Here is a 24,145-nt window from a genome sequence, read left to right as displayed (position 1 = left end):
GTGAACTGATTGGGACGATTACCATTTCCCTCGGCTTTGTAGCTGCCCGAGTCAACGGAGTTACTGTTCCGGCTCGCTTGCTGAGCCCGCACCGCTAGGTACTGCTGGTCCCGGTTGTGCTTGTTCTGGATGTTGGCGATCGACGGTGACTCCGACATCGAGGTGGATGGGATGCGGTTCTGGTTGTTTAGCTCTGATAAGAGTGGAACACACACGAGATATCAGTTAATTAGTTTGTAGAGTATTTTAGGCTTTAGACTCCTTCCTGAAGAGGACCCGCAAGATGGATATGGCCTACTTACTTCGCTTGCGTATGAGCAGAGCCGCAGCAACGAGCGCGAACAGTATCAGAATGGATAGACAGAGTGGCAAGATCACCTTCACGTTGGCATAGAACGGATTCTCACCCATGTGCGGTGACACTGGGTTCGTTATATCCGGATACACCATCACTGGAACCAAACAGGATTACATTAGCAAAGCGCCACAGTTCTTAAGCTACTCTCCACCAACTCCACCTACCTCCCTGTGCAGTAAGCGTGGTGTAGTTGTAGACGGCCATCGTAGCACCGGCATTGTTGTACGCCGTCACACGCAGCTGATACTTTGTTGCCGGCTGCAGATCCGTCACGGTAAAGATCCGCTCCGTCGCCTCCACATGGCTAGCGATCATGTTCCACTGCGATCGCCCGTACAGCCGGTTCTCGATCGAGAAATGCAGTATCCCACAGCCACCATCACCCCACGAATCGAGCCAGCACGTCACGCTCGTCGAGTTGTTCGTTATCATCTGCGAATGTTTCGGTTGTACCGGGGGAAGTCCCTTCGTGTGCGAGTGCACAATATCGCACGGCAATCCAGTTCCTATCTTGTTGTACGCTGTAATGTAGAGTTGATAGCGCGTGCCGCACCACAGATTCACCAGCAGGTGTGTGTTGGTTTTCGAGTCGATCTGTAGCTCCTCCCAGTCCCCGTTCTCGCGCTTGTAGTTGATCACGTACCCGAGCACCGGCGAGCCACCGTTCCGGTTGTCCGTCCACTCGAGCAGCAGACTGTCGGTGTAGGTGTTGACGATCGTCAGTGTCGGTGGATCGGGTGGCACCCGGATCCGGATGCGGTACACGATCTCATCCCTGCCCCAGGTGTTCTCCACACTGCACGTATAGTTGCCCGCGTCCGAGTGCTGGCAGTCCTTGATGTAGAGGGTACCGTTTTTGGCGATCAGCTTGCGCGTCCCCGTATCCATCGGCTGGTCGTCCTGCCGCCAGATGGTGACGGGTGCCGGTACACCCACCTTCCGGCAGGGTAGGATCAGTGTTTCCTTCCACGGCGTTACAATCTCCTGGCTGAAGGAAACGATCCGGGCAGGGACTTTGTTGTTGGGCGGAACGGTGATCACTTCGGACTTTTCACCCTCCCCAACTTTGGTGGAGGCTGTCAGCCAGAACTGGTAGGTGGCGTGCTCCTGCAAGCGTACCGTTTCGTGGCTTTCGGCGTACGGTACTAGGGAGCGCTTGTGCGTACCCTCGTCGCGTCCACCGTCGACGAGCTGCATGTAAAAGGTGTAGCCGGTGATGAGACCATTCCGGTGGGCCGGTGGTAGCCAGGAGATGATGATCTTGGTGCTGGATGAAGGGACTGCTTTCAGAGCGCTGGGAGCACTCGGTACTAGGAAGAAAGGGAAGAGACTCTGACAGAGACTAACGCTGGTAGAGGACGTAGAGCAAACGTACCATCCTCCTGGGTGATGCAATGGAACGGATTGGTTCGAACACCGTCGCCCACCTTGGTGAACGCCAGCACCCAGAACGTGTAGTTGGTGAACTTCTTCAGGTTTTCCAGCGTCAGATACTGATTGTTCGTTTTCGATGTATACGGTTCCTTCTCTGTAAATGGGGAAAGAGGCATCAAAATAAAGCTCATTGAATCCTCCAAATCAACTCTACTTACCGTAAAGATCATCCATCTCAATGTAGGATACTTTGTAGCCTCGGATCTTCCCATTCTGTCCATCGACCGGTGGCGGCGACCAGGTGATGTAGATCGAGGTCGAGCTCAGCACATCACACTTTGGACTGTCGGGTGCGCTCGAAGGTACATCCTCCAGCGTACCGAGCGATATCTCTTTGCTCGGCGGTCCACTGCCCTGGCTGGTGTACGCCTGCACCACAATGTTGTAGGTCGTGCACTTGTTCAAGTTTTGTAGCGTTGTCTCACCACCAAAGTGACTGCGCACCTCAACCGTCTTGAAGTTGAAGCCTTGCGTCGGATTGATGTCACGATCGTTGGGACTGGCGGCGATCTGGTAGCCAACGTAGTATCCCAAAAGGTTCCCATTCCACTGATCCCGGTCCGGTGCTTCCCAGGAGAGGAAAATTTCCGTCGAACTCTTCGGTTCCCCTTTGATGTTGAGTGGCGGTCCGGAGGGAACTTCCTCCAGCGTCGTAACCTGTATCACTTCCGAGTACTCCGACGCACCGAGCTTGTTTTCGGCCGAGATGCGCAGATGGTACGCTTTGGCGGGCTTCAGGTTCTGCAGCGTTATGACCGTCTGCGTCCCAGCGACGGTGATATGCTCGGCCGACTGCCACGAATCCGTCACCAGCTTGTACTCCACGTTGTACTTCTCGATCGGGCTGTTGCCGGCGAACGGTTGGCTCCAGGAGAGCTGCAGCGTGCGCGACTGCTGCGAGTTGATGCGCAGGTTTTTGGGCGCTTCGGGCACCTCCTGGATGACGAGATGGATCGACATCTCGTCCTGGCCGAACGCGTTCGACGCCTGGCAGATGTAGACGCCCGTGTCCTGCCGGTAGGTGTGGGAGATGCCGAGCTCGGACACCATGCCGTCGTCCAGCACCTGCTCGCGTATGTTGTACCGGTTGTCGAGCGATTCGTCGAGCTGCTGCTGGGAGCTCTGCATCTTCCACTTGATGTCGATCGGGTTGTCGCCCTGCACGTTGCACTGGATGTGGATTTGCTTGTTGCGCGGCGAGGTGATCTGTTTGTTTTTCGTCGTAAAGTGGGCAGGTACTGGGGAGCGAAAAAAGCAAGAAATGGTTGAATGTGTTAGCACCAAACACCTCCACAAATTCATTGGCTCGCAAACTTACCATTAACCTTCAGGAAGATAACCTTGCTAACACCCGTCCCGATCGAGTTCTTCGCCTCGCACAGAAAGTGACCCTGCGAATCTTTCGCGATCTTGCGAAACTGTAGCGTCCCGTTCGCGTGCAGCGACACGTTCGGCTCGTACAGAAAGTCCTTATACTCCCCGGGCGTGTTGCCGATCGCCTTCTTCCACGTCACCGTCGGCTGCGGATGGCCCCCGGCCTGACAGTGCAGTGCCACGTCCTGCCCGGCCTGGGCACTCGAATCCTTCGGCTCCAGTATCCACTTCGGCGGCACATTCACCGTCAGCGGCACGGTAAAGCTCTCGCTGCCCGCCACATTGCTCGCGATGCACGTATAGTTCCCCGAGTACTCGGACGTAATGTGCTCGATCACCAGGCTCGTGCTGTACTCGTCCAGCCGCCGGATCACCTCATTGCCCGTCCCGAGCACCGGTTTGCCGTTGCGCTCCCAGCGAAAGTTGACTGGCAGATCACCCTCCAGGATTTGGCACGAGATGGCCGCCCGCATACCTTCGCGCAGCATGTTCGTCATCGCCTGGATGGGCATAATCTTGGGCGGCACTATCACCTGTATCTCGACGTTGCGTCGGGCCGTCTGCTTCTGCTTGTTCTGCGCCATACAGGTGTACGTGCCGGCGTCCTCTGCCAGCTGTAGCTGTTCGATGATGAGTGTGCCGTTGTTGTAGGCCCGCTGGCGTCGATTGATGGGTAGTGTTTGACCGTCCCGCTCCCAGTGTATCTTGTCGATCGGGTAGCCGGCGACGGGACACTTGATGATGAGGTCGTGCCCCGAGACGCCCGTAATTTTTGGCATCTCGCGTATGTATGGAAGCCCGTAGATGTTCACTTTGGCACTGTGTGACACTCTGGTTGGTGGAAAAGAGAGAAAAAATTGTGAGATACAGTGGAATGACTGAGAGCTTTCTACATCATTAGTGTGATGCACTGTAAACGTCTCCTGGGGGGAAATGAACGTGGCCCGATTCTGTATTCTCTCCCAAGAGCACCCACCGCACAGCAATCACCGATTGGCATGGATTGTGCAATGCATTTTTCATGCACACTCTCCCTGTCGCTGTTTTGCAGAAGCGCCCACGGGGAAGAAGAGTTTCGCAAACACATGCATTTCATCCATTCTTACCTTCCGATGCTGTTCTGCGCCACGCAAGTATACTCGCCACCGTCCTCTTCCTTCACGTTGGAAACGTTCACGTGACTGATGACATCGTCGTGGATGGTGACGTACTGACCGACGACAAAGCGCGGACTGTCGGGGATCTGCAATGAGTGTAACCACAGGCGCGGCAAAGCATTTGCATTATTCGTCGCTTACTCTCTTTGGCAGGTGCGGGTCTACGGCTTCACGCACAGCACCGCCCACGACTGGGCAGACGTGGGCAAATCGACAATTCCACCAAGGTGTCTGTTACTTACCGGAAAACCGTCCAGCTTCCAAGTGAACTGCGGCGGTGGGTTGCCGGTGCCCACGCACTTGAGCGATACGGTCGGGCCCGGCTGGAGCGTCTGTTCCGAGAACCAGTACAGCAACTCCGGGGTAGCATCTGTTAGCGGAGGGGGGGGGGGGGTCGGAACAAAAGGGAAAGAGCGATAAAAAAGGGGGAACAAATAGTAAGCGCCCTTACACTTGACTAAGGTGGGGAAGTTTGGTTTGCACTCCCCTCGAGTGCAATGATCAAAAGAGATTGTTCTACCCTCTCTCTTTCCCCATTTTTTCCTCCTTTTCCTTGTCTTCTTGTGTAGTTCCATTTCCGGCCATGGGAAAGAAGGGTGAACAAGTGCATAGAAGGGGAACATAGAACATAATGTTCCCGTGTCCTAATTATGGTTGGATGCTGCCTGATGAATATTCTTTCTTGGCACAGTAAAACGCTGCCCGGAGGGTTATTGCGTAAGGGTGATGCAATCGCTCTGCAAGTGTGTGTGCTTGGTTGCATCTGACACGGTATTGAGAGGGTGTAGAAAAAGACTTTGCCAGGTTTTATGAGACATTTTGCGGTGGTTTCTTGCTCGGAGACTGTTCCAGTTACTGACACATATTACGATTTGAAGGCAATATTTTTTTCATTTGTTTGGCATTTATTTTCAACCAGTTCTAAGTAAAATGTGTTATTTATACAGTGGATAACACAACTATAGAAGCACCTGTTTTTTTGAGAATTTCCTGAAATCTTTGTTTTTTTTGAATACGTCTTTGGGGGATACAAAATGAATGAAAAGCTTCTTTGTGGGTTAAATTTTACACATATGAGATTTGCAAAAATTAGACTAAGTTTAGAATTTTAAGATGGCTTAATTTGACGGTACTGTCAAAGACCAAGTGATTATATTGTAATGTTATGCACTGTACTAAAAGCTTCTTCTGGGGTCAAATGTCAAACTGTATCAATACGAAATTTAATCTGATGGTTAAAGATGATCAGGTTATATTTTAACAAATAAAACGGTTTGTAGTTCCAATGCGATTTAGTCGGTCTAATGGTACAGTCGTCAACTCGTATGACTTAACAACATGCCCATCATGGGCTCGAGCCCCAAATGGACCATGCCGCCATACGTAGAACTGAGTATCCTGCTACGGGGGGAAATTAATTAGTCACTGAAAGCCAAGCCCACAAGGGGTACAGGCAGGCCTTTTGAGCGACAACGGTTGTTGAGCCAAAAGAAGAAGAAGAAGAAGAAGTACTTTCAAGGATTAATTTCAGCAAAGCATTGTGTGGTCCAAACAATAGACACATCAGTTGCTAGTTGGTACCCAGACAAAGCGCTATTCCTCCTGTGAAAAGTGCGTTCAATCCTGTGCTAGACATTCCAAGCAAGATCAAGACTGTCCCAAGACCCCAACACTATCCACAAAACCCCACTCACCACCAAGCTGCAGCTCCGCCGTGGACTGTATCTGCTCCCACTCGTTCGCGACGAAGCACTGGTACATGCCCTGGTCCTCCTTCTGCACGTTCTTGATCACGATCCGCGGCACGTCGGTGTAGATCTCGATCCGGCTGTCCCGCACGATCGGTTTGCCGTTGTGCATCCACAGCACCTCGTGCGCCGGAAAGCCGGATATGATGCACTGGAACTGGGCATCCTTCCCGACGTCCACCGTCTGCACCTGGGGCTGCAGGTGGGCGGTCAGCGGTGCCGTCACCGTCAGCGACACCTGGATCGTTTCCTCGCCGGCGGTATTGTTCACCCAGCAGAGGTACTTCCCGCTGTCCTCGAGCCGGGCCTTGGCGATCTTGAGCAGGCCCGCCGACACGATGCTGATGCGCTCGTTCAGCGGCAGCGGCATGATCTGGTCCTTCACCTCCTTGAACCACCGGTAGGTTGGTACCGGGTGGCCCTGGGCGACGCACGGCAGCGTGACCGGTGCATTCACCACCACGTGCTTGAGCGAATGTTTCTCCACGTTAATTCTAGGTTGTACTAGTCCCTTCGGCTCGGTCACTATCACTCGACCTGGATATGTTGAAATTTGTATTTCACCTGTGCAGAGAAAGAGAGCGAGAGAGAGAGAGAGAGGCATTACAAGGGGATTGTTTAAAATTGTCTTTGAAGTGGTGTTCGTCCTGCTGGCGAAACGGTCAAGCATTTTAATTAGAAGTTAAACATAAATATTGCAAAAGCGTGTCCGGGCAATATCATCGGTACCGCTGCTTTCAAAGATTACTCCGTACGTGTGCAGTTAACTGCTCGAAATGAAAAAAAAAAGCAAAAAATAAACTACTCGAGTGTCCCGGGCAGTGCTCACGTTTAGTGCGCGCTCTGCGGTTGCTACTTGTAATGCAATTTCAGCACGTTGCTACGAGCTTTTACTGCCCCATCACCGCTTCTGCTGCTGCATATTTTCCGTCCTTTGTAGCCCATCGGCGGAGTCATGAAAATGAAATTCCATTTTCCACTCGTCCGAGACTCGGTTGCGCGCGGGATAGCTTTTAAGCAACAGTTCAACCACTTGGTCCACAAACACTCACGTGCGCCACGGAATGCCACGTGGCAATGGGTGCACAATCCCATGTAAGCACCAACAAAAATCCCACGCCATGTTGTGCTCTATTGCACCTTTGCGCTAGGAGTAAGAAAAGGGGATTTGGTGCATCGAGCAGTACAGCAGCACACGTCCGGGTGCATCGATCCCGGTGCAGCTCGTGCAAGATCGTGAAGGATTTTCGATTGTCGACGCAGTTTCAGTGTTTTCTGTGTTTTCTATGGTGCTTTTGTTTTGTCTCTGCATGCCATATTGTGCTGTAACCTTTGCGGGAGCTTTTCTTTTATGATTCCGCGCGCACACACACATTCTTTCTTTTCGCGTTCAAGTATGCACATTGTTCTTGGTTTGCTTTTGGCCCAGCAACACGGGCCCTTTTCCCCGGGTGCCACCCCGCTGCCGGGACTCTTGCCCGGTGCCTTTTCACAGATCGATTTCTGCTTCGCTTGCGGCGGTAATTACTGTCGCTCGCGTAATGGACGCTACGTGACTGCAATGCACGAATGGTGGTCCCTCCTGCCCAGCCGCACACTAGCTCGCGCAAAGTTATGCATATCCACTGGCAGTACGGTGTAACGCTGGCATGCCACCGTGGTGCGGCAAACAAAGGGGGGGGGGGAATAAGGACAAAAAAGAGGGAATATGTGGGGGATGTTTCTTCCGTTTTTACTGCACGAGAAATAAGATATTTTTATCCCGCACGAGCAATGGGAAAAATGGAATGTGGCTTGCCGCATACGGAAATGCAAAGCGCAAGGAAAAAAAGTCCCTTTTTGACCGGAATATATTGAAATGTATGGTATGTGTAGGAGGTGCTCCGTATGCAAGGGAAAGTGTGTGTGTGGTTTCTGGGGGAGGGGTCGGGGACCGGTTGTACGTTCCTAGGAAACACCTGACTTACATGCAGATTTCGTAATTAACGACGCAATAAATGGGTAGCTGTGGCCGACGGTACAATCATTAGGAAATGCAGAAAGATACCGTTTTATCTCTAACAACATTCTAATTGCGGGATGGAATAGCAAAAATACTCATTTCACAGAGCGAGCTTCAAAAAGGACAAAAAAAAGCAATATGATACAATTCCGTTTCATGCTGCATGCACCTAGGCGCCGTCATTACCATTAATAGTGCTTCCCAGGAAATTATCGCATAATTATTTCAGTTTGATTGAAGTACAATTAATTGAATGTGATGTGTTTTCTGTGATTGCTTTTTATTAATCAAGAAGATTCACCTTTTTTCTGCAATATTCAATATTCAATATTTTTCTTCAATAAGTAATTATTAAATTTCGAACGCAAAGCGCCCAAATGTATGCAATATCACGTAAATCGTAGTATCTAAAATGTTTGTTTGCAATTTGCAATGCAAAATGTGTCTGTTTTGCATACATTCAGGCGCTCAGCTATTAGTGGCTTTCGCACTGCTCGAACAACCTACCTGTGAGTCTATTTACAGTTCGGCACGAGTACGTTTTGTACGCATCACTTGCCCCAGCATTGTTGATGTACAGATCGCCATTCGACAGGACGATGTACTTGCCGCCAATGTCCGAGTTGGGGTACAGATGAACGCCCGAGTCTTGCACCCAGGCCGTCACTACCACGTAATCCTGGATGTAGCTTGGCACCTGCAAGAAAGCGAATGTTGAGTAAAAATGTGTTAAAAATGGCATTGATTTGCATGAGAGCGTTAACGTTAATGTTAAGCTATTACTCGTTTGCCTGTACTGCGGACACGTTTTCCTCGGCAGGCTCGCAGCGCAACTCAACCGCACGAATGACATTACATTTAATTACGCAAAATAGCTTCACAAATCGTGCATACCGTGCCGAGCATGAAATATTTGCTCATCCGCACAAGACATTCCGCTCAATTTGCTCGAAACGTACGCATACCGTGCCGCCAATCAGCTCTTACGATCCATCATCTCTTGTCACTCCGAGGTACAATTTCTTACAACCATGCCCCCCCCCCCACACACACACACACACACACACACACACACACACACACACGCAGACAGTGTATCAAAATCTTAATCGTGATCGAAATTCCAGTTCATTCCAAACGGAAGCGACGCACCGCAACGCCAGCAGAAGCGGGGCGCGGGGTTAGTACGGGAAAAAGGGAAAACTTAATTTCCCTGTCTCTGACAAAACAATCACGAACGGCATCAACCGCACGTTTAACGGTGTGGCGGGCCGCAGTGCTGTGCTGTCCGGGAAGGGTGCGGGCTGGGGTTTTCCGGAGAAAACTTTCACCACCGTAACACGTGTCGCTGCCGGGTTTTGTTGCGTGTTGGAGGTTAAACAGAGAGAGAGAGAGAGAGAGAGTTAGAGAGAAAGAGAGCTAGAGAGCTAGAGAGAGACGTACTATATGAATTGTGGTTAGGAGGTGTAAAATAGGCTTCGAACATTCCTGGAACTGTTACCGCTTACATGAGAAAAGCAGATAGTTCTTTGCATTATTGTCTACTGGGTTGGATCGTGGATAAGCGCCTGGAGTTATGCAATTGTTTGAAGTATGTGTTTCTATATTTGCTATCTTTACAATAACATATAGTGACAAACAGATTGCATACATTTTGGCGCTGGATGTTACAAAAGCAGTTTTGCTTATTTCAAATCACGTATGATGACAAATTTAAACATTTCTTATCTCTCTTATCTTCTCTTAATGTTGATATACTTTGGAAATAATCGTTTTACGGTCACAAATTTGAAACACGACCATAATTCTTGAGGCAATCATCGTTCCAGGTAGTGTGTTTCTCGTTTACGATGTTACCAAACTGCAACCCGCAACATGCTTTCAAACTCCGTACACCATCGACAAGTGTCCGGTGCTGAGTGCCATCTGACCACTAGCCGTCTGTTTGCTTTGGCGAGTGTTGAAAAACGATTTAATTGCACTAATTGTGTTTCGCGTTGTAGCGTCGTAAAAAAAAGGCGTCGCACTACAAGCAAACAGCTAACGGGGGCGTTTTTCGTCCCATCTTGATGGGGTTTTGCGGTCATCTTGGAAAATGCTTCCGGTCAGCTGGGGGAGCGTGAATCGATCCGAGGGGAAATCAATGTATTTCCGCAGCTACCATCACCGTGTGGCTCTGTGTTTCTGTCTAATGCATGTTGTTTGCTCGCACCACGAGTTTTGTAACCCGAGCGCGGAATGCTGAACACATGGCGGGAATGTTTGTCGCCGCTGCTGGCTGCTAGCGCGCAAAGGGTGACAATTTAATTATGAAGCAATTTTGCGGTTAACATACCACTTCCTCCCGGGGCAGTCGAATGGGATGGAATGGATGGAGCGGTGATGGTCGTTATGAGTGGTGATAAAAATTGAACCAGACCGTCCTTCGGATTGGCGAGCCGGTGTTCATGTGTGAGCTGTTAATTGAACGCTCTCGACACTCTGGGCAGTACCAGCTCGATAATTAACAGCATGTGAAACCATTAGGGTGGAGATGCTTTTAAATTGTTCATTTTGTTAACCATACAAATGGCATTTGAGCAGGAAAAACTTTGAGTGCGTTTTGGCCGCCAATATGCTGTTGATCACTTTAACATTAGATTGATAATTTTGATCAACTCCCAAACTAAACTCCCACCCTGTTCCTGCTGATCGATTGCTTTTGGAGTGCCGGCATCGCTCCCAATCATGCATGAAAACCGATAACACATTTCACCGTTGCCAACCTTTGCCTAAACAATCAAACACGCAAACATGGGTTGCCGAAGTAAACGGCTCGGAAATCGTAATTCATTGCAAAGCATCATTGGCATTCCGCCATCAATCGTGGCCGCCTAATGGCCATTACGCTGTTTAGCGATGATTTTCGCACACGAATCGTTCGCCCCGGGAACCGGTGTGAGACTTACAGCGGAACATTTAATATTCAATGGAGGCAGCTGCTGGCGGCGCTTTTCGCAAACGGGTTCGGGGTGCGAAACGGAATTTTCCGAAACCCATTGAAACGGTTGAGGTAGTTGCTCGTGGTAGAAATAATAATGAGGACCTTAAACTCCCATTTAAAGATGAAGTTGGGAAGAATTGGAAAGTAAACTTTTCGTTTTAATTGCTTCTTTACACGGAAAACTGTGCTTGTGGCTGAGGATTGTTCAGTTGAGCATGATTATTTTTGGAACTTTTACACGCAAGCTGTTTACTTGAACTAAGAGAAACATGCCTTAGGCTCGTAATGTGCAATATATTTCTGAATTTTTTAGTTAAGTGGTAGTTTATTCTTTGCAAATATTTCCATTTAAAAACTGTTTATTTCTCGATTTATCGATCAAAGACATTGCCCAGTATTGCATACTTTGAGGGGTCTGAGAAGAATCAACGATGTTGCACTATTCAAGGCAGCATTGCATACCTTCAGGCGGTTGCAAAAAATAAACGAGTAAAACAATTCATTTGTGCCATTTTAACGCTGGTTTGCGGCTAACTATGACGCATTAAAGCTTAATTTAGATCCCGAATGTGCTAAAAAACATATTAATGGCCCACTTTTAATCTTGTAGTGAAACCGTTGTGCGAAAATCTTTTGTCCGAAAACCCCCATTCTGCACGAGGCAACCATTTCTTTCCCGTTCTTATCAAATATTAATTAATTACCCTTTTCACCTTTCCCCCCGTTCAGCCCCAAATTATAAAGCGCACCATTTAAGGTTGAACTGTCCGTGTCTTTGCTGCCACTCAGTTTCGTCGGCAAATGGGACATCATCAAAACGCGGTTCGAATCATTCCATTTGCGAAATAAAGAATTTACCGGAATGAGCAAAACGCTGCTTAGCTTCCGGGGCGCGTGCTCCGATTCGATGCCGACCTGCCGAAACCCACCGAAACAGCAGTGTGAGGTAGCAGGCAGGTAGGCAGGGCAAGAGACTGAGAGAGTAAGAACGAGCCGGAGCTGACAGGTTTGTGATGAAATTTATATTACCTATCCTTGAGACGTGATGAAATTATGTAAATTACAGCATTATGAAACGTGACACCCGTGCCTGCTCGGCTCGGCTGGGAGGGAAACGTGACGGCCAGCGCAATGCTCATCTGCCGTGTGAATGGTCCGTTAGTGAGCTTTGCGAAGGAGGGCGTGCGGAACGGCTACAGAGGCTACAGCATGGAACGAATGCGACTAAAAGGTGAAGAAACAGTTTTCCAAAATGTCACTCATAAATTTCGTGGCTGTCTCTTTTTTTTTCTTCTACTCTCTCTTACTTGGGCTGCAGCTGCCACGCAGTGACAGCAGTGAATTTTGCATGCAGATGAAGTTGCACAGCTCTTCCGAGTTTTGCGACTTGCGACTTGATATCGCCGTTGTTTCGGGCGGTTGTCATAACAAATGTCAACCGAGTTCCCCGGGTCGAATGTCGAATGGTGAACAAAACTGATCCATACTGGTTGACCTCTCACCTCGCTCGCTTTATCCTCTCCGGTGTCGCCTCCTGTCGGTAAATTTGTGCACTGTTTGAAAGTCTCGCTAAGTGTGAGGACTGTGGACCGTGCCGTCTATAGGCCCGGATGGATGGCCAGCGACGGCTTGCGATGAATATTTATTTCAACAAGACATATCGGGAACTACCAAGAGGGAAGGAGAACACAGAGGATAACCGAAGCGGAGGGGAAAACAAGATCATAAATCATCGGGTACAGCCGGTCGGGCACACTGTCGGTAAGCCTGTCGCACTGTCCATCCATCCAGCAGGGATGCGACGGACTGCCGCACAGTGCGAACAGTACGGGCAATGCGCACGGGATCGTCCCGGGGCGATTCCACAGTCAACGCCTATAAATGGCCCCGACATGGCGAAAATGATGAATGGTTCTCAGTTTTCATTCAATTTCCTTTCATTTCGGGCAGTCGGGCGTGCAGCCTCTTTCTTGCCTTCTCAGCCCTCTTCCCATCCTGGGCAAATGTGCCGAGGGAAAGTAGCGAAGTAGTAGCACTTTTGACACCAAAAGTGGGAAAATTTTGGGACAAAGATGAGCTTAGTTTGTGTATGTGTGTGTTTGAGGAGCGTTTTGCTTAGAAAGTAGCTGATTTGTTTGGAACCATTTTGTCCACTTCTTTTTACTCGGCGCAGCTGTAAGTTGCCGTTGTCTACGCACAAGATCTTTGATATTTGGAGAAATATAGAGAGTAACCGCCGAACCTTGGAAGGAATAAATTAAAGCAACTAAAGGATGAAAAATATGCTTCCCCAAGGAGCTTCCCCAAGCAGCTAAGAAAGTAGATTGTGTCCTAAAGTGAAAGGGGGATGTGATTAATAATAGCTAACTTTTATTGAGCGTCCCCAAGGATGTGACGATATGCTTAAAAACGTGTTTGGTGGTGAAAAATCACATGCCATAAATCTTGCTGCTGCTTATTGTATGAGGTAGCAGAGGTGGATGAAAAAAAAAAAACAAACATTAAAATGTAACGCGACAAACGATCCATTTTCCCCGAAGGATTTGTGTAATTTCCCGTGTCGTTTTGCAGGACCTGTTCCACGACTTATTTAATTGATTGCAATTTCGGGAAGCGCCCCGCTGTTGGAACATGCCATTCAAACGCTACTGCTTGTGGTAATTATAATTGAAACAGCCAATTTTCAACACTTCCTGAGGTTCACCGGCAAAAAAGTCCTTCCGTTAAGTGAGGTACACAAAGCAAAAAAATAAATCTGATTTAAATGAGTTGTTAATACAGGATCGCTCTAAACGGAATCGGATTAATCGAACCTTCCAGGAAGTGTGCAACAAAAAGAAAAAAAAGAAAAAGGGAAGAGCTTTTGTAATGGACGTTCGATCGACTTCTTTCGTGGAAAAGTGCTTTATTTTATTTTCCCCACTCTTCATGCACACAGGAAGTAGAGAAACTCGGCAATTTCTCTCGTGTTTTTTTTCCGACGACCATCAACAACCATCGGCGAATAGGAATCGTAAAATTTAATTCATCGTAATGGTAGCCATCGCTGGCATATTGTGCGGGTTTCACTCACCTGACACTTTAAAACGGCCGTATTGCCCGACATCACGTACTCGTCGTGCACCTGGATGTTGTACTTTTGGTTCACAACTGTAGAAGAGAATGGAAGGGGGGGAAGAAAAACAGAATGGAAATAATTATTTAGCCATACTGAGCCGTATATTTCAACGACAATTGAACCGAACCGGCACTGGTCCGACTGCGACTGTAGTGGACATTAAAGTAAACGTTACGATAATGGGGTTTGAGGAAACCGGTACCGGTACCGACTAGAACTCGGTAGGTTCGTACAAACCTCGAGCATCCCGGGCAGTGGAGCAATTAACGGTCGGAAAGAGGTTTGCTACAAAACGAACCAAGAGTGGGAAGTGGGAAAATAGAAACAGCGAATTCTTTAATAGCGATAGAAGAAAACGGCAGTCGAACCTATCTATGTGGATCGTCTCGACTCGACGCGACATGACAGCTTTAAGCACGTTATTTCTCACCAGACAGTAGCGACTAGCTGAGCCATTCGGGGCAGCACGGGATGCTTCTGTTCGGTTTTATGCTCTTTGCGCTTATTTTTTTTTTGTGCTGCAACTGCTTCCCTTCCCGAGCGTGTTCGGGTAATCGTAATTTTATTTCGAAACACAAATCACACCATTAACCTACTCAAATCGAGTGTGAAATTAAATTTTCTTCCGCAGCACGGAGGGCCGCGCTGACGGTCCAGCGGCTGTTCCAGCACAGCTGCTGATGGGAACTGAAGGCACGGAAAAGTTTCGTAGGCGGTTTGAGCTGACAAGATTCGATTGAAAGTTGCCTGAGGAGGTGGTAGGAATTGGCAATTTTGGATTACATCCTTCCCAAAGGCTTTCGAAGTACGTTCAAAAGTGTTTCACTTTAAAATGGGAGTTTGTTAGTTGGCTTTAAGAAGTTTTGAGGAAATTTTGAACATTATTTCGAGCAAAAGTTCAACAATTTCGAACATATTTGAATGTACAGGGATGGGCTTAGTAGTTCATAACAGCGCCATCTGGGAGGAAACATAGAAAGCTTCATACTAAGCAAACTGACGAGTAACATTTGATGGATAATTTCAGCAGTTCATAAACCGGTTTCTCTCTGGTAATTACAATGAACTGATATGCTCGATTGAACTTGATGTAAAATTGTGCCTAAGCATTGTACTTCAACAGACAGCACATGCATCCTTATGAGCAGAGCTTTTGGCGTTTGAATCGTATCTCCCCGGCTCACAGCGTAAACTTTTGAACTAACTTCCATGTGAGTTTTGAGCGTGAGACTGCACGGTACCGTGCCAACTGGACCACGGAAGAGCAACCACACATCAACTGATTGCTGCAATCAGTTCATCGCATTTTGTTCAATGTTCCATGGCAAAGTTTAAACGGGTGGGTCTGAAGCGAACTGCAATGATGCATAATCAACAGAGCTCTACGATGAAGTTGGGAAGAAGTCTTCATCTATAAATGAGTGCATGAATGTGTTCATTCATTACAAAGTTACTCCTGCAGAGAGGTAGAACTTGAATGAAAGTACATAACGAAGCTGTTCTCATTACGGGAACGCCACTAATTCCATTTATCCAAGTTCCCGATAACCGGCTTTTAAATGAAAAACAACATTGTATGGCATCGATGCCTTAGCGCTGCTCCAGTATTTGCCTCTGACGCTCTTTTTAGCTGTTTGCAAGTAGAAGCAAAACAAGAAGCACACTTTGTTCCCATTTTCACTCTCGATTAAACAAACGGAATGCAATCAGCAGGAAAAACAAACAACCTGCTCGCGCGCTACCTGGTAAGAAAGCGGGCGTTTCTGTTTTTCCCCGGAAAGCATCCCTGGGCAGGAGAAGCTTGACGAAAGGATGATCTACAAATTATAGCCTTGCCGTACAAACCGAGTGCTGAGCTAGTGAGCGGCGAAAAGGGACCCGGAAGAGCTGAGCTCCCCGTGGCTTGGGCGCATCCTCGCACCCAACAAACTCCCAGCAAGAACGGATCTTAAACGAATTAGTTTATCGCTTAATCAGAGATCCCATCAATAAAAACGGTTAATGCTTATCCGATTAGTGGACGAAGGCGAATCGGCGCTGGAGAGAACTGTTCTTGTCCCCCCCCCCCCGTGCTGAGTGTGAGAAAAGTTGTACCGTCACGCATGCTGGTGGACGTGATATGGCTGGCCAAAAAGTTTGCTGCGTCGAAAAAAAAGGGGAGAAAGAATCAACAACCCAAAACAACACGGCCGGGAAATGGTTACGGCACACTAGATCATCATCATTATTAGTGCTCGGATGAGCTATGAGGTTGAGCCGGTAGATGAATGGATGGATGGATTGGTGGGTTAAAGAGAATCGCCAATGCGAGCAGACTGAACTCGCTCGAGCCGGGTTTCTTTCATGCCGGACTGATCATTCTCGGTGGTTCTTTTTTGCATTCGGCGGAAACACATTACATATCCTGTTTCTTCTTTCGGCCAACCGGAAATTCCGGTGTACGGATACGGGCAAAGATAAACAGGTTGCCGAGATGTTATGTATGTTTTTCTCCACATACGCACACACACGCACACACTCGCACAAACTCGTTTGTCAACAAACTCTTTAATCTGATAAGCGAAACAGTGGCATTCGTCTACCACACAGCTAAACAGCTCAACTGTGGTGATTGTGATGGAAGAAGCTGTACCTCAACAGCCAGACACACAGTCGAGTGGTTGAGAAGTTTGTTGTGTTCCTTACTTTCTATTCCCTTTCATTTTCTTTGGCAAACCGGAACTGAACGAAAATAAATGCTCGATATCAGAAACGGTAACGGGCGTACCACGCAGGTCGAATGAGAACCGCAATGACAAGGTTGGTCCACTCGATTGTTCGCTGTTAATGTACCAAACCAAAACGAAGCAACAACAAACGTCCAAATGTGTGGCCATGCGTCGTTGTTTGCCCCTCACCCAGTGATGACGTAATGTGCAAGCAAGGGAGCACCCGGCGTACAGAAGCTTTCTTCTTTTCGGTCGCCTCACACACACAGCTCTGCACCGAGCATCATTTGTACAGTGTGTGCGGATTAAAATTTAATTATTCAGCTCGTGTAAAACGCAAAGGCGACAGCTTTGAAGAAAACTTTCATCCCCAAACATCCGGCCGGTACGGGCATCGGTCTTGCCGGCATGCTGGCTGCACCGTTTGCTGTCCAAGCTGGTCCTGGTAGATGAAAGTGAACTATCATCGGCAGCACTGTCACGTTGAGCAGCACTGTACCTCGAAGCCGGAGATAATTTCCTTCCATCCTCCTCTCGTATTATGCGGCTTTACTAACCGGTAGCCTTTTTGGAGTGAAGAGCAAGAGCGAACAAGGGAGAGAGAGAGAGAGAGAGAGAGAGAGAGAGGTAAGAAAAACGCAACATAAAACAGCAAAAAGCCCTTCCTGCGAGCAGTAGGACGGCACTTCACTTGCTTTGTTTATTCAGTTTTACAGAGCAAATTTATGGTCTCGTATCCTCATCCAGCACCAAACCGGCAGGCCCGGTGCAGCGGGCAACAGGAACCGTCTGCAGCCGGCGGATAAACTTTCCCTATAGGCGAACAGGCCCAAAGAGGCCGGAGCGTGTGCGGGCTGGGCTGGAGATTGGAGCACGCAAACTTTCACCGTTTCGGAAAAGGCGGAGATTGCAGTGGACGTACGCGGGAACGGGAAAGCAAACTAGTCCGCAGGTCCGCAATATGTCTTTGCATTCGGTTGTACGGGGGGTGGAGGTGGGGGTAGAATGTTTGCGGTAGAACCTTACAACAGTTATCCAAGTTACTGCTGAAAGCCGTGCCGAAGCACCGGCGCTCACTTCGGATGAAGCCTGCACCATGATTTGCGTAATGTACGGGGTGATGTGCTAAGCTCTGGTGGAGCGGACGGTGCGAAGAGGAAATAAGCACCAAAACCCCCAAACGAGGAGGGTTGGATAAAGCTTCCCAACCACCAGGGACGGGCGGCTCAGAAGTGAACCGAACGGCAACTTTGAGTAAATATCTTCAACACCATCATCTTCAGGATTTTGGGCTCTGGTTGGAGTTGGGAGTTGAGCTGGGAAGTGAAGGTGCGGAACTACACTATGACAAACTTTATCCATTTTGACTATATATCCATCTACTGCTCCGGTGGCTGGAATTTGTCGACATAATCACAACAGAGGGAGAGAGAGAGAGAGAGAGAGAGAGAGAGAGAGAGAGAGAGAGAGAGAGAGAGAGAGAGAAAGAGAAAGTAGCGCTCAAGCATCTAAAGAACCAAACGACAGACGGATGAGCTGATATGGTGATGACGCCGTTGCTGACAGTGCAGCTAGTTGAAGAATGCCAAACTGGGCGCAGAGGCAGACATGGGGCGAAGATAGGACACAACTCTTTGATTACGGTAGACGATTATAGCGCTAGCTAGGCTTAATGTTACTCGCCAACCCCCCCCCTCCCCCCTCGGTTGTTTCTTGTTTCGGAAAAATTTGCACAACTTCATCAAACGCGCTCAAAAACTTGCACCTCGCCTCGGCTTGGTGGTTCATGAGTTCTGAGCTTTGTTGGAGGGATTATCAACCGGTGTTGTTAAGTTACGGCTGCGGAAAGGAAGCAAGCAAAAAAAACACGTCCATCATTTTATCGCAGGCGAGTTTGTCAAACAGCCATCTTCAGCTCGGAAGACTACCGCCGTGGCCAGCCGCCGAAAGATGCGGACAAACTTTGACGTCGTCAACGGAAACGCCGCTAAGCCGGAACGTTGTGCCTTGTTCACGGCGGCACTCCAGAGGCCTCCAATCGAGGAGAGTAAGCGAGGAGTAAGGCACGTGAGGACGTAAGTGCTGTCCACCGTTTGCTCTCCACCCGCTCAGGAGTTTTTAACTTATTGCAAATGCTAATGAATGGAAAATCCGTGTACCGGATTTCCTCGTATCCACCACTCCGTGTCCTTTTGCTGTGCTGCCGGCCGCACTACGATGCTCTGGGGAAATTCAATTCGAAAGCGAACAGAGCGAACCGTTGCTTACGTGGAATGGAAATGTGGGCTAGAATATTAAAAAAAAAAACAGAGTGAAAGCACGAGACTTAAAACGGTCGTGTTTCCTGTTCCCTGCGAGTGTGTGTGCGTGGGTGGGGATCTTTTTTTCGACTCCTCATCTCTCCGGACAGCTCCAATGGGAAGTAAATTTTAACATGTGCCCCGGTAAATTGCACCATGTATGTGTCAGTATGTTTGCTTCCGTTGCGATGGTAATCCTGCTCTTCCCTGCCACGGTAAAATCGGCACGAAACCAAACAATCAACTTCAAACAACCATTCCCGGAGAAAACCTACATCGGGTGGAGGTGGAACTCTCGGAAAAAAGGCTCGCTGTCTCCCGAGACATACCGGTGCGTCCGGTACTGGCGTACTGTCCCATGCACAGCAGTTGCTGCTGATGATGATGATGATGGTCTCGTAACTGAATGAATGCGCAGTACCAGTGGAAGCAACCTCGAGGAAAAACTTCAACCGAATGCTTCTCCATTTCTGACCAAAAGGGACCAGCTTCCTCCACCATCGCCATCACCGCATCAAGATGCGGAACGGAACTGGGCTGGGGAGTAAAATTTATATGTAAATTGTTTATAATGTATTCATGAAGCAAATTGCGTTACTTTGCGTCGATTCGGCTGCTTACAGTTTCGCGGATTCACACCAGAGAGGAGGGGGGGGGGGGGGGGCAGGGGGATACAACGATCAGTTTTTTTACTTGGGGAACTTATTCCTGTGCTGCTTGCTGGTGGAAATTCTTCCCCACAATGGGGAATTCGTAACAGCCGGTTAGAGGCGATACCCTGCGACCAACCAAGGTGGGAAGCGCAAACATTGGGAAATTGGACAAATCATTCACACGCCCCACGCTGGGTGGGGAAGCGGGTGCAAAGCGAGGCACGGAATTGAACCATTTCACGGGCAATCTGCCACGAAACGATTGTGCGCCAAGGTTGGGCGATTGTCACCGGCTTGATGATTATTGGGGGAGAAATAAAAAGGGGATAAGCATCACATTTCGGTTTTGTTTGATTTTTTTGCTATTCATTTTAACTTTCGCATTGAATGAAAGTGCATTGGAGGCTTTAGTGGGTTTTAATTTCCAAGAAGCGTATGGAGAATGCATTCGAGAAAGGAACAGCGTACGGAAAATCGTCTGTATTAGTACTATTATTAATTCTGCAATTATCTTTTCAATCTCACAATATCTGAATTAAGCATTTTATGGGAAAAAGTATTGCATAGGACAGTTCGATGAGGGTTGAGCTTCATTACAAGGAAAAATGCTTCCATTACACTATCCTTCGCTTATTTACTGCAGCTAGCAAGCGCTTCACAGCGTTACCGCCTAAATGTATGCAAAGGAATACATTAGCAAACATGAACGCACACGTGAAAACACTTTGTAGCAGGCAGAGCATGTGACAAAATAACAAGCAATATTACCAGCACATGTTTAATGTATAAAAAAGGCAAAATAAATAAAATAATGAGAGTTTAACTTAAAACTGTAGAGCCTGTTTTAATGAGGCAAAAAAGCCCTCTCAACTCACAATAAATTAACTCCCTCAAAACAACACGACCATCAAAGCCATTCCATGGAACTGTTTGTTTCAACCGTCACTGTGTGATCAATCAGCGGTGGCACCTTGCACAGACCCCAGATATGTAAATTAAATTCATGGAAAGCAAACCCACACGCAGCTTACGCAGTCAAATGTACCGGATTCAAACAATTTCCCATAGCAGCGCGCACACACACAACCTTAGCACACGTGCAGAAGCAGCACTTAACGCAATTGAATTGCGCATGAAAGAGCTGCATTTTGGGAATAACAGGAATGGTTTGCAGAGCTCCAAGAAATTGCGGCACAGCGATGCGAATTCCGTCGAACATGTACCGCACCAAACAACACGCGTGCATGTTTTATGAATTAAGCAAAAATCGTTGCTCTTTATTGACTCGTCTCGTCACACGCCCCGGGGAGATATTATGCGTCAATTATGGTGAAGCAGGTGATCGCAGGAGAGTACGCAACACAACTTGCTACCGAAGTAGCGGGAAAGTGAAAAGGAGAGTCAGTGAAATAAACGGCACTTCAGAACTAACGACAGGTGCTAAAGGAAGAGATTTACCGCGGTGCGGTGCGGTGTGTGCGTAGGCCTCCCCCAGAGCCATTAATCATCCTCGGTTTTATCCCTTTCTTGTGCTTTCGTGCTTTTTTACGTTAGAGTTTTTCGGGACTTTTTTTTTGTTCCTTTGTTTTCCCCACTTTTGGTCGAAGGTATTAAGCGTTACATGATCCACACGGTGACACTTTGGACTGTTTCGGACTTGACCGGGGACAAAAGGACACCCACCGGTGCGTACCATCCGTTGGAGGCTCTATTAACCGACCCCGAAGCTTCACTGAGGTACGGGAAAAGGTATAAGTTTGATAAGACAACAAAAAAAAAAGGAGCTTCCCGAGGGTTAACGAAACGAGAAACGCAACGGTCCTGACGTCCGTTTTCATTTTGCATTGTCGTAGGGATTTTTTTTCCTTTTACACTCCAGCCCCGTCTGAGCTTAAAGACCGAAATCGGGGACCGCAACCGCACCTGTATTTTGGTCCGTTTGCTGCGGGAGTTTGTTGATTTCTGTCCCTTTTTTTTTTTGGTCACTGCTGAGAGTGATCTTTACGATTACAATCACTTTTCCACACGCATCAGTGCAGTGGTTTGTCATTTCAGGTCGTTTGGAGAGTTTTTTTTTGGGGCTGTTTTTCTCTCTTTCGCAACCCTTCTTTGCCTCATTCGGAAGGTCGGGAAATGCAAATAATGAAACAATGAAACTCATTTCAATGTTTGTCGCGTTGCTGGCCGGATTTGGCGTATTTTTGCTCCGCTCAACCGGACTTCCAGAGCTTTTTTTTGTTGTTTTGTTTGCTACCACCCGTTCCATAGCAAAAGGATTTGCGGATGGGCATGGCATTACATAGAACTAGAATCGCTAGCTTTGCCGTTTTCATTCAAAATGAGCTGCCTGTAGTACTGCACGACATTTTGCTGGGGGCATTTTACCCCCCCCCCCCGAAAAAAGACACTCCAACCTCATTTCATCTCTCCATCGCACGCTCGGTGTTATCTTGGCGGGGACATCATTTCGCCCTTTTGCCTTAAGATGCTGGCTGCGAAAAAGCTCCTGCAGCGCTTTTTTTTACTCTTTTGCTTTCAATCTCCGCTCTCTCACTACCTACAAAGTGCCTCAAAAAGACAGGAACCGACCAGATAATCAGCAGAAAATTGCTGGCGGGAATGAAAATCTGTTGTCGAATCTTGTTTATCAAATTGTGTTCCGGGAAATCGATTTTTACTGTCACCTTTTTTTTTTTTTGCTGCTGGCACTACTTGTGCAGGGACGGTGGATGTCAGCAGATGGGAATGTAAACGCTTTCTGCAGGACAATGGTGTGCGGAATGTAAAGCATTGTGCGCATTTCCTGGGTTGACGGGGACCTAATTGACGTACGCATTAGTGGAGCGGACGGCAAAGCAGTTTAGTTTGGTGGCGTATGCTCTCTTATGCTTGCGGGCGGTAGATACGCCCGCTTACAAAACTGACTGTTTCGACTTTAAACGTTCATCAAACACAACCAACACAAATGACACTTTCAGCAAGTTTGGTTCTGGGTGTTTTTCGGTTGAGTAGGGGAGTTTATTTTGTTCATTTTTTTCGGTTGCTTTCATTAAATTCACTTGGTGTGCGGCACCAATGCTTGTGCTTCGTAGGCGAATGGTTCGTTTGGTAGGCGAAAAGTTGTACATCATACTTGATGAGGGCGTGTTAGCAAGCAGCATGTAGGAGTATAGAAGATGGAAGACTTTGCTCGGGTATTAAATTGTCGAGAAGTTAGCGTCGAAAAGAAAGAACAAGAGGATTTTCAGGGCTCTTTAAGTGTTTGAGGGAGCATGTTCGCTTTAAGATACGACGGGGTTGAAAAGCTTTAATGTTTGTTGGGCTTAAAGAAGCTATTTTACATGCATAATTTGCTGCTTTTGAAATTTAAATCGAAAATTCACTTTAATTTGGTTGTTTTTGGCATTAAAAGGGATTAAAATTGTAATTTTGATGTTTGCGCTGCACAAGTTGGCACATTTTGTGTTGTGGATTGCATACTTTTAGGCAATTTTTTTCTATAGATCATTGATAAGCCTTAAAAATGTTCTTTTATTGTTTATCAACCAATTGGTGTCACTATAACAAGATTAAAAAAGAACAAAAAAATGTAAAATTTCACCATTGTGATTTTCAACATAGTTACTTCCCTTTAAATTCCCCCAAAGCTCCCTACAAGACCAAACAGCCCAGCATTAATCGATGAAGGCACCTAACACAGCCCTTTAACGATGCGCCGCACGTGATTTATCTCTTTGCTGCATTGGACGGTTCTGTTTTGGATTGCGTGGCCGCCCGTGAGGCCGTGATCCTTTGATTCTAGGCTTTACTTTTTTTCAACCACCCTGTCCGAGACACGTTAATCGCTGGCTTTGAGCGAACGAAAGGTCAGGACAAAAAATAAGCAGCAAAGTGTTTTGTGTTTGTGCAGTCGACAAAAAAAGGAAGAAACAAATATCCGAGAAACGTTCACACCAGCGATGAAGTACATTCTACCAATCTTTAGTCAAAAAAACATCTCGAGCTTTTTTTCCGTTCGTTAAGGCTCTAACACACGGATCTAACACACACAAAAAACTCCTTAATCCTGTACAATCAAACCCGACGAAAGGAAAGGGGCGCTGTGTGAGAGCAAAGCATTCGTCTGTCTGCTGCGTTATGCTAGAAGGATTTTTCTATTCCTTTTTGTTTGCCAAAAACAATAACCAAGCGCACCGCCACAGTTCCTGCAGAAAACAAAGCGGCCCCACTTCCAAAATCCCAAGGGAAAGACGGCACAACACAGCCCCGTGCGGTTCGAGAAAACGAAACTAAATGTCTCCGACCTCTCC

The 24,145-nt window shown here is 47.7% G+C and overlaps 1 protein-coding gene across 10 annotated transcripts in view; it reads right to left on the bottom strand.

Annotated features, from left to right (window-relative positions):
* Positions 1-24,145, bottom strand: part of LOC121592674 (Down syndrome cell adhesion molecule-like protein Dscam2) — a 107,836-nt gene that overhangs the window by 3,964 nt on the left and 79,727 nt on the right. For all 10 annotated transcript variants that reach the window (XM_041914325.1, XM_041914321.1, XM_041914320.1 and 7 more), the window contains 11 exons: positions 14,130-14,206; positions 8,581-8,770; positions 6,018-6,635; positions 4,566-4,693; positions 4,273-4,409; positions 3,111-3,997; positions 1,951-3,030; positions 1,734-1,886; positions 523-1,668; positions 303-452; positions 23-193 (listed from right to left, as the gene is read on the bottom strand). In XM_041914325.1, coding sequence (XP_041770259.1) covers positions 23-193; positions 303-452; positions 523-1,668; positions 1,734-1,886; positions 1,951-3,030; positions 3,111-3,997; positions 4,273-4,409; positions 4,566-4,693; positions 6,018-6,635; positions 8,581-8,770; positions 14,130-14,206 — 4,737 coding nt within the window. The remainder of the gene's footprint in view (positions 1-22; positions 194-302; positions 453-522; positions 1,669-1,733; positions 1,887-1,950; positions 3,031-3,110; positions 3,998-4,272; positions 4,410-4,565; positions 4,694-6,017; positions 6,636-8,580; positions 8,771-14,129; positions 14,207-24,145) is intronic.

Source organism: Anopheles merus, chromosome 2L (assembly GCF_017562075.2).
Source record: "Anopheles merus strain MAF chromosome 2L, AmerM5.1, whole genome shotgun sequence".
NCBI lineage: Eukaryota > Metazoa > Arthropoda > Insecta > Diptera > Culicidae > Anopheles > Anopheles merus.
This window is presented reverse-complemented; position numbering and strand designations above follow the sequence as displayed.